The sequence below is a fragment of the Chelonoidis abingdonii genome, chromosome 16 (genome assembly GCF_003597395.2).
Source record: "Chelonoidis abingdonii isolate Lonesome George chromosome 16, CheloAbing_2.0, whole genome shotgun sequence".
Taxonomy (NCBI): Eukaryota; Metazoa; Chordata; order Testudines; family Testudinidae; genus Chelonoidis; species Chelonoidis abingdonii.
The window spans coordinates 20,205,250-20,215,338 of record NC_133784.1 but is presented as its reverse complement, the minus strand read 5'-3'; the positions used below and the strand labels follow the sequence as shown (position 1 = coordinate 20,215,338).

At 63.1% G+C, this 10,089-nt stretch overlaps 1 protein-coding gene across 1 annotated transcript in view; it reads right to left on the bottom strand.

The window, feature by feature from the left end:
• Positions 1-322: 322 nt before the first annotated feature.
• The window catches only part of SEMA3B (semaphorin 3B), a 34,444-nt gene continuing 24,677 nt past the window's right edge, over positions 323-10,089 (bottom strand). The window contains exons 8-18 of the mRNA XM_075072875.1: positions 8,092-8,237; positions 7,565-7,679; positions 7,328-7,370; positions 6,608-6,776; positions 5,396-5,615; positions 4,708-4,799; positions 3,980-4,021; positions 2,937-3,094; positions 2,134-2,189; positions 1,565-1,704; positions 323-915 (exon numbers count right to left, since the gene is read on the bottom strand). Coding sequence (XP_074928976.1) covers positions 481-915; positions 1,565-1,704; positions 2,134-2,189; positions 2,937-3,094; positions 3,980-4,021; positions 4,708-4,799; positions 5,396-5,615; positions 6,608-6,776; positions 7,328-7,370; positions 7,565-7,679; positions 8,092-8,237 — 1,616 coding nt within the window. The 3' untranslated portion in view covers positions 323-480. The remainder of the gene's footprint in view (positions 916-1,564; positions 1,705-2,133; positions 2,190-2,936; positions 3,095-3,979; positions 4,022-4,707; positions 4,800-5,395; positions 5,616-6,607; positions 6,777-7,327; positions 7,371-7,564; positions 7,680-8,091; positions 8,238-10,089) is intronic.

Here is a 10,089-nt window from a genome sequence, read left to right as displayed (position 1 = left end):
AATAAATACATCAGTGGTCGTGTCCCCAGGGGAGCAGGGGGAACCCAGGTACCAGCCTCCCTGCCCTCCAGCACATGCCAAACGGATGTGCAACGAACTGTCTCTGGGAGGTTCCTGACTCTGGAGAGGGCCGGGTTATAGGATGTCGGGTAGGGGCCAAGGGCCAATCGAAAAAAAACCAGTCCCTGCTGGACTGATCTGCCCCTCGGGGGATGATCCAGGCTGGGGCACGGCCAGATCCAGGAGGCGTCTTCGGTGTCTGGATGGCGCAGGGTCCCTGCTCCTCTCCCACTGGCCTCCCAAAGCCTTTGGTCTGAGGCCTTGGGGGCTCCCCCCACACCTGGCTGGGGAGAAAGGTGTCTCAAGGGTGCGGCTGCCCCCACCTAGCTATGTGCAGAGGGAACCCATGGCCGGCTCAGCTCGCCGGTCTCCCCCGTCCCCAACCTCCCTCCCCCCGCCTCCTAGCAGGAGTCCGGTGGGTCACCAGGCGGCGGCACTGCGGGGTCCCCTCTCGGTGCGGGGCAGCTCATGTGTGCGTCGCTTGCGGGCTTTCCGTGTCTCCTCCACATGCTTCCATTTGTGGGGCTTCGCTTGGATGCTCAGCGGGGGAGGCCGGGGCGGCTTCTTCTTGGGCTGGTGGCTTGTGCGGCCCCACAACTGCTGGCAGACCTGATCCATGGCGCTGAGGTTGGGGTGGTCCACCAGCTGCAGGAAGTCCTGGTACCACAACTTGCTGCTGGCTGGCTCGGCGGGTGCCTCCTCCCGGGCACCGATCACCTCCAGCGAGAGGCGGAGGAGGGTCTGGGTGAAGCCGTGCTCCGTGGCCTGGCAGTGGTAAAGCCCGGCATCCTTGCGTGTCACGCTGCGGAGGAGGATGCCCCGCTCCGTCAGCAGCACCCGCTCGTCCAGCTGCACCTGCGGACCCGGGAGAAAAGGCAGAGCTGGAGCTGGAGGAGCAGGACCAGCGCCAGGGCCAAAGTGCAGTGCCTCAGTGTACCACCCTGGCCTCCCAGGCGGGGCCGGGTAGCTCAGAGGCAGGGCTTGTTGCTAGCAGGCCATGCGCTCCGCCAGTGCTGCTGGGCGGGAATGGGCTGAAAGGGCATCAGAGCACAGCGATGCCTGATAGGTGTTGAGAGCTCGCTTCAGAGCTGGAGCTGACTGAGCTGGCATAAGGGAAGGATGGGCCCGGACAGCTGGAGCGGAGCAGGGTGGGGAAGGGCAGGGTCAGGCTGGGTTGGGTGTCCTCGTGCCAGGGAGGGATCAGGAGGGGAGAGTGAGGTGGTGGGGCTGGAGGGTCTATGTAACCAGGAGGGGTCTGGCTGGAAGTGGCCATGTGTCATGCATACACAGCAGTGAGTGGGGTGGGAAGGGGCAGAGGATGGGAGGGGGGCTCTGGAGCCCAGCCGGGAGGGCACAGGGATCCAGGAGCCTAGGGTATGATAGGTGCCAGCCTGTGTCTTTTGGCTCTGATCAGCCTGGGCACAGCCAGCCCAATGCCCCGGTATCAGTGCGGCACGTGGATCAGGACAAGCAGCCCTGCTCCTAGGGATGGGGGGCCCTGTACCTCCTTCCTCGGGGTGTCGCTGGCTTTCTGGTAGGTCCACAACACCCGGGCCTGCAGGGACTTGGGCACGCACTCCAGGAAGGCACTGCTGCCCTCCACCCCGTACAGCTTCTTCTCCGGCACGCTGCTCTGGTGGGGATCTGCTGGGCATGGCCCACAGAAAGCATGAGCATGGGAGACACACCGGGGCACCCGCGCCATGGGGCCAGAACAAGCAAACATGCCTGAGCCTTTAGGTCATGTGGCACGGAGGAGGCATAAGTGAATGCACCAGGGTGGCTGGGCCAGGAAGAGTGTGGCTGGCATGCGCTAGAGCCATGGGCCATGCAGCAGGCATAAGCTATTGCCCACCAGGTGTCTGTGCTGAGGGGGCAGAGGCATGGCCATGATCTGTGCCCATGTCTCATCATGCCAGGCGTGTGAGCAGGGGGAGCGCCCCGCCCCACATCCAGCGGCACATGAGCAGGCAGCAGTGGCACTGCCCAGGAACGTCTCTTTCTGGGAGGATGGGCACGCAGAGGGCTAAGGGCTGAGCTAGTACCCCAGGGACGGGGAGTGGGCACACTGACCTCCAGAGCACAGCATGTTGGGGTCTCCGTTCCGGACGTCCTGTCGCCGAAAACGCCTGTAGGGAAGAGCAGGGAGAGGGGTCAGGGTGGGGACACAGCGGGGGACGGATAGACGAACAGACATTTTCTGAGGAGCACAGAGGTTCTGGCAGCCTCTCCTAGCACCTGGGGAGCGAACCCCCTTCTCCTAACACCCGCCAGGAGCACCCTACATCAGGCACCCTGCTGGACCTGGGTGTAGAGCCCCACAGTTCTGCAACACGGGGCCAAGGCGTCTCTCCCGTCAGTCCCTAGTGAGGAGTTGTCGCTGTTCTGAACAGGCTGTTGCTGTGCTGACTGCTGGCAGCGCCAAGATTCCTACCAGGCCCCCCCCTCACCCTAGTATCTGGGTGCCTCATGCTCTTTAATGTCGCTCTCCTCACACGCCTCTGGGCGGCAGGGCAAGGCTCTTCTCCCCATTGCACAGATGGGGAAACTGAGGCCAAAGTCACCCTGGGAGCCTGTGGCATTGAACAGGGGCCTCCTGCCCTGGGCTGGATCTTATCACTTCAGCTAGGCCCAGGATAAGGTTGGCACAAGATCGCCACAGCACCAACCCTACCCCAGACGTCATCCCAAGCCCTGCAGTGTAGGGGGCAGCTCTGATGCAGCTGGCATCCCCTGCGTGCCTCTCCCCGGTCCCCCGGCTTCCTCTCCGGTCCCATGGTATCCTCTCCATGGCTCAGCACTTCTAGGAGCAGCGAGGAAATGATCTGAGCGAGGAGCCTCTGGGCCCCATGTGGCTGGAGCAGAAGGGGCCGTACCTCTTGGTGTTTGGCATGTACCGGGTGCAGCTGGTGCCATTCCAGGCGCAGTAGGGATCTCTGGCCAGGCAGCACTCGGCACAGCCTTTGCCGTAGATCCCGCAGCGGTGCAGGGGAAGCTGGGAGAGGGATGTCGGGGAGCCCACGTAGAGTTGTTGCTGTTGGAGAGGCAAGGCCAGACGGTTGGGGGCGGATCCAGCACCCGGGCACAGGCCACGGCACCACATCCCCAGGAAGGTGCCCACGCAGCATGTGGCCAGGGGGTCACCGTCCCCATGGGGCCTGTGTCTCAGAAGGTGCCAGACTGGGGAAAGGAGGGGAGAATCTTCCCCTGGGAATGAGGTGGCCACAGTGCCCAGCCTCATCCACCGGGCGCCCATGCCAGGGCATCTGGGGGCATTTGGGTCAGGGCGGGTTAGGACCAGCCTAGCTCTCCTGCAGGGGATGAGGCCAAGGGAGAGCCGTGGGGACAGCAGCGAGGGCCCTGGCACAGCACACCAGCTGGGGGGAGGGGCAGACGGCTGCCCAGGCCCGCGCCCACCTGCACTGGCTGCCCTGGACATGTCACCAGGGCAGCCCTGAGCTCTCCAAGTAATGGGCCGACATGTGGGTTGGTCTCCCTACACCTCCTCCGGCCCCTGTACCCAGGACTACTTTTCCTCGGTCTCCAGTGGTGCAAGGACAACACTGTGCCAGAATACGGAGCTAATCCCCAGCAGGCCCTACCCTTGTTATTACAATGGCTGGCTCCAGGGCACTGGGTGCCAAGGGCTGCAGAGACACAAATGGGTCCAGTGCCTCCCCTGGATCCAGCCACGACTAGCACCCCAGCATGGCTGGCACAGTGCCACAGCTGGCACCCTGGCACAATGCCATGGCTGGCACCTTGGTATAACTGGCATGCCAGCACAGAGCCATGGCTGGCACCTCAGCCAGCACCCTGGCACAGTGCCATGGCCAGCACATCCCACAGCTGTTTCCCCATCCCCATCTCTTCCCCTCCAACCCTCTCAGATGCTGCCCATGCCCGCCGGACTCCTTACCCGTTTGGATGAGATCTGCATGCTGGTGATGGGGGACAAATCCTGCCGAGACAAACAGAGCACAAGGCACATTAAGGGGGAGTCCAGGCAAACACCAGGCTCCTAGCACAGCCCAGTCATTGCTGCTTTGCCCGTCTGTCCAGGCCATGCCTGGGGGGGGTCTCACTGCACTTCTCTGGGGATGGTATCAGCCCCATTGACCCGCTCCATGGGCGGGGCACCAAGAGGCCAAGTGACACCTGAGAGCACAGAGTGGCCAAGTGACACACCTGAGAGCACAGAGTGACGGAACCATGGATAGAACCCAGGAGTCCTGGCTCCAGCTGCTGAGTCAGGCTGGCGATGCAGGGTTAACGTGGGTGGCAGGCTGCCCGCCCACGGCACCGCCGGCCCCACCCAACATGGATAGAGGGGGATGGGCCTATGTGGCAGGCACCCAGTCACACACCTTTCCGGGGGGGCTGGTCACCACATGGCCACCATTCCCTCAGACCCCATCTCATTAGCACTCGGAAGGGGAAAGGGATATGCTGAGGCAAAGCAGTTCCAGCCCATGGCTCGGGTTGCTTTTTGCCAGCTCCGAAGCACGGAAGAAGGGTAGAAGGTAGGGGCGGGGGGAGAGGCAGGGGCATGACTGCGCCAGCCTGCAACGAGACAGGTGTGTGTGCGCGCACGTGTGTGGGGGAAATCAGGCCCCTGGCACCTCCCTGCCCTGCCCACTGTCCTACCTTAAACACCTGTAGCTCCTCCAGCAGCAGCTCCTCCATGTTCTCCCAGTTCTCCTTGGGCACCGAGACCACCTTCAGCACCGTGCCAACGTCTGCCGGGGGGAAGGAGGGGGTGACAGGGCATGACAACATCCACAGCGGAGATGTCCCACCCATGGGCAGCTCCCACACACTCACACTCGGCTGGGAAGAGATGCAGGCCCAGGACTCCACTGCCCAGGGTCAGCCTCCCAGATCTGTACGTGGGCATCAAGAGAAGGGGGCCCTGACTGGCAAAGGCAGTCCCAGGGAAGCCAAGGGGGCACAGTCATGGCTTAGTGTGAGCAAGGACAGCATAACCCCCTTATGCTCAGCCCCCACAGCTCTCAGGCCAGGGCAGTATCGTTATCCCCATTTTACCGAGGGGAAATTGAGGCAAGAGCGGGCGAGGGACTCATCCAGCAGGCCAGTGCCAGGGCAGGGAACAGAAAGCCAGTCACTGAGCCACTGTCGCTCCCCTATTTGTCCTTGCACTTAGCCACACACCCAGCTCCCTGCGCTGCAGGAGGGCCTCAGGGCAGCCGAGGTGCTCACTGGGCACGTGCTGCGTGGGCAGAACATTAGAGGTCCCGGGCTCTGCCTCTGACAGCTCCAGGGAAATCTGGGGCTGGCAGGAGTGACCGGGGTCTGGGAGGGGCAGCAGGTGCACCTGTGCCAATGAAGAGGACATCATAGTGCCCGTCGGCGGCTGTCACCCGGTCCACGGCAATGCGGGTGAAGGTGTAGTCCCCGCTGGTCTGCAGGAAAACGGGCCGCTGGTTCTGTGGCAGCACAGGGTTGGCCATGAGTGGGTGGTTGCGGGCGAACTGGATCACATCGTCGGGGAAATCCTTGGTGGAGCTGAAGGTGCCAAAGGTTTTGCTGGGGCACTGAGAGGGCAGAGAGGGGTGAAGTCAGCTGGGGAAAATGCGGAGACGGGCCACAGCACATGAGATGCTGCTGCTCGTCACTCCCAGCCCGCTGCCCCCCAGCCCTCCGAGCCCCGGGTTCCCCTCACAGCTCTGCCGGTGCCCCTCACTCCTGACCACAGCCCCCTGCTATCCCAGTCCTGGGCTCCCCCACAGCTCTGCCAGTGCTTGTCACTCTTGACCCTCAGCCCCCTGCCCTCTGAGCCCCGGATTCCTCCCATAGCTCTGCCGGTGCCCCTCACTCCTGACCCACAGCCCCCTGCTTGCCCAGCCCTAGGCTCCCCCACAGCCCTGCCGGTGCCTGTCACTCCTGACCCGCAGCCCCCTGCTATCCCAGTCCTGGGCTCCCCCACAGCTCTGCCAGTGCCCCTCAACCCTGACCCACAGCGTTCTGCTATCCCAGCCCTTGGTTTCCCCCCCACCCCAGCTCTGCCGATGCCTGTCAATCCTGACCCGCAGCCCCTGTGGTTCATCCTTTCCAGGCCCCTTGGCCAGAGCCAACTCAGTCATTTCCCTTTGGGTGAGGGTGGGGGCTTGTTTTGGCCAATGGACCAGCTCTGAGCTGGGCATCCAGCTCCCTACCAAATCCACTGGTGCTGAGACCTGGCACACAGCCCTGGCTCTGCTGCTTCCTGCAGAACACTGACAGCAGCTGAGCCTTCCCTGCTGCCCAGACCCCTCTCTCAGCTGGCCACTTCCTGTCCCCACAGGCCTCTTGGTGGGGGCAGGATGGACTCTTCCCCCAGGTCAGGCTGGCAGAGCTGTGTGTGGGCACCGAGGCACAAGGGGTCCAGGATGGGGGCAGAATGCAGATTTGCAGGTATCAAGAAGCTCAGGCAGCTGCATAGCCCTGCTGAGGGACGACCCTGGGGGAGGTGCCTGATCCCCACTGGCTGCAGGGGGAGCCCCCTGCCCTGTGTCCCTCCCGGCCAGCTGGGGACCATGGCACATACCATGCCCGGGCGAGGGTAGGGCACACGGCCCTGGTACGACACCCACTGGTAGTTGGGCCCCTCCTTGTGAGCGAAGGGCCCCAAGAAGGCTCGGCGGATGTCGTGCATGTTGTACAGGCAGACGGCGGAGCCCCTAAACACCGAGCTGTGGGGAAAGCAACAGGCAAGGGCATGAGGGGGGCACTGGAAGCAAAGGGGGCATTGAGTGGGGGAAGGGCAAGGGGCACAGGGAGAAGGGGTCAGAGTGGGCATGGGGCAGGAAGGGAAGGACTGGGGTCCCTGGCCCTGAGCACCCCTGTACGTCAGGCCCAGCTACAGAACCTGTGGGTGCTCTGGTGAAGGGGTTGTGGAGGGGTGGCATGGAGCTGGCTCAGGGAGGGAGGCGATGGGCAAGCTGGGGTTGGGTGAGCTGGGGGGGGGCTGATGAGTGGGGGCTGATAAGCTGAGGGGGCGGGATGAACTGGCTGAAGGGGCTGGGCGCATTGAGGTGGGCCCGGTGAGCAGAGGGTCAGTGCGAGCTGGCTGGGAATAGCGAGCGGGGAGACATGTGGGAGGCAGGTGCTGAGGGAGCAGGTGAGCTGGGAGTCGTGCAGACTGCTGGGACTGGGCATGGGGGGGCAGCATGGAACTGGGGGGGGCGGGCAGCGGGGGGAGCGTGGAGCTGGAGGGGCGGGTGGGGGGCCTCGTCGTACCTGGAGGCAGAGAAGACGCGTAAGACGCAGGGGGTTCCGTGTGTCCCTCGTCCTCAGCAGGAAGACGTCACCTGTGAGTGGCATAGGGGGATCGGCATGTCATTGATCAGCCCCCCTGGCACACAGTCCCCCCCACCAATACCGCCCCCCGCCTGATGTGACCAGCCCTCCCCCACAGCACGCAGCCTCCCCACATGCACTATCACAGAGCCCCCCCCAACCCAGGCAGTGGCCCTGCAGCTAGTGCCCGCCCCACGCCACTCACGGAGTTCGTCAAAGAAGGTGTCGCCCCCGTCGCTGCCTGGCACTGAACACACCAGCCTGGCCTTCAGGAATGTCGTCCACTTGTTCACCAGGCTCCGCTGTCCACCCAGGTCGTTCTGTGGGGAGGGCAGACAGGCTGAGTGGGGACCGGGCAGGGGGCTCAGCAGGATGCCCACCCCCAGAGAGCCTCTCCACCCACCAGAACGCCAGACCTGCCAGGTCCTGGGGCACGACAGACAATGGACTCCCCGTGCCTGGGCCAGACCTGCTGCAGTGGCACGGAAGAGCCCGACTGAGCTGTTCCCAGAGTGGGGCTCATGCCAATGCAGCTGGGGAACGATCACACAGGTCTGGCTGGCAGAGCCGCTGCCCACATGCCAGGAGGGCTCGGCTCCAATCGCAGTGTCGCTGCTGCACAGGTGGAGCACAGATGGGGATCACACCTATCCCTCCCGGCCCCCCAGGGGTGCAGTGAAAGGGACCAGCCCCATTGTGCCAGCTGGGCCAGGTGGGTACAGGAGCACTCACCCTGCAGATCTGGCCGATGCGGGCGAAGCTGGCCTTGCCCAGCCCCTGCTGCCCCTCCACTGCCGTCTCGCGGAAGAAGAAGTAGATCTTGTCATCGTCCGGGTTCTCGCTCTCCGGGATCCAGAACACGTCCACAAACTTGGGTTCTGGGCCAGGCAGAACATGAGGAGGAAGGGAGGGTCAGGCAGGGGGAGGCATGAAGTGAGCACCGGGCACCCATGCCAGCCAGCACAGGCGCTTAGGCAGAAAGTAGAGTAACAGTTGCACTCAGCCCATGTTATTGGGGACAGGAATAGCTCAGTGGTTTCAGCATTAGCCTGCTAAACCCAGGGTTGTAAATTCAATCCTTGAGGGGGCCAGTTGGGGAACTGGGGTAAAAATCTGGGAATTGGTCCTACTTTGAGGAGAGGGTTGGACTAGATGACCTCCTGAGGACCCTTCCAACCCTAATATTCTATGTCAGGGCTGCCAGTGCTTTGATATCTGATTCACATGCCAATCCACACAGGGGGAAAATGAGGTACAAAGAAGGATGTGAATCAGTGGCACGGCAGGACCCAGGAGTCCTGACAATCACTGCTCTAGCCCCTGGCCCTCCTTTCCCCAGAGGTGAAGCTAACAGCCTGAGCCAGACCAGAGGCCACATGGGCTCTGCACTGCCAGGAGATCAGCTGGGCCCTTTGCTGCCTGAAACTGGCTTGGCAGTGAATGGGGCCTGGGGTCGGAGCTGCAGCCCAGGTCCCCTGCCTGTCTGGGGAGGTTCAGGAGAGGCTGGAGGGCACCCACAGTACCTCCCTTGCCACAGGCAGCTCAGTGCTCCCCCAGCACCCCCCTCATCCAAGCAGCATCAGAGACCAGACCAGGCTGGGATCGGGCACACCTGGATGTGCTCATGCCCCTGGAACGTGCAGCTGAGGGGATCCCCATGTCCATGCAGCCAGACCACCCCCCACCCCAGCTCCATCGCTCCACAACTGCCCCCACTCAAAGGGGGCCCTGCAGTCACATGCCACTAGGTGGCAGCCTTGATCCACCAGCTCCCACAGGGAGAGTCAGCCCAGCCATGAGAGCGGGTTCAAGTCCAGCGAGAAGGGAGACTTGGTATGGGGCAGATGGGTGATGCTCCTCAGTCCCAACCTCCTGCTACTCCCACCCCCAGCTATACCCCCTGCTAGCCCAGCCCTGGGCTCCCCCCCAACAGCTCTGCACCCAGTCCAGCCCAGCTCTAGTGCCCTCGAGGCAGAGCCTGGGGGTGCAAGCTCACTGCACTGTCTCAGGGTGATCTCGAGCCGCTCCCAGGGGCGCTGCTATTCTTGGTGCTGCCCATTTCCAGGCGATGGCACCTTCCGGGCAGAATAGGGCTGGGGCTGAGCATGGGCTGGGGCCATAGGCAGCCCCAGCCTGGCAGCTCCCCCAGCAGGGCCGGCTTTAGGAAGTGCAGGGCCCAATTCAAACAGTTTCGACGGGTCCCCAGCAAAGATGACTTAAAAAAAAAAAACACGCAAAATACCACATAAGGCTTGTACTCAGTGGGCGGTGCTCCGAGTCTTCTGTGGCACTTCGGCGGCGGGTCCGTCACTCACTCTGGGTCTTCGGCAGCACTGAAGGACCTGCTGCCGAAGTGCCGCCGAAGACCCGGAGCGCCGCCGGGTGAGTAAAAATTAAAAAGGTGCCTCTCGCCAGAGAAGAGATTCTCACTGGGCGGGGGGGCCCTCTTAGGCGCGGGGCCCGATTCGGGGGAATTGATGGAATAGGCCTAAAGCCGGCCCTGCCCCCCAGCCACTGCCTGCAGGGATGGAGACACTGGGAGAGAGCCAAGAGCAAATCCCAGGGTCAGGCATGGCCAGGGGAAGGATGGGAATGAGGCCCCCCAAGGGTGAATGAGGCCAGAAGCTCTTGCAGGATGAGGAGTTCATTATCTCAGCATGACAGATAGTGGGATTCAGAGGGTGAGTCAGCGAAATGCCAAAGGGGATGAACGGAGCATAGATGCCCACA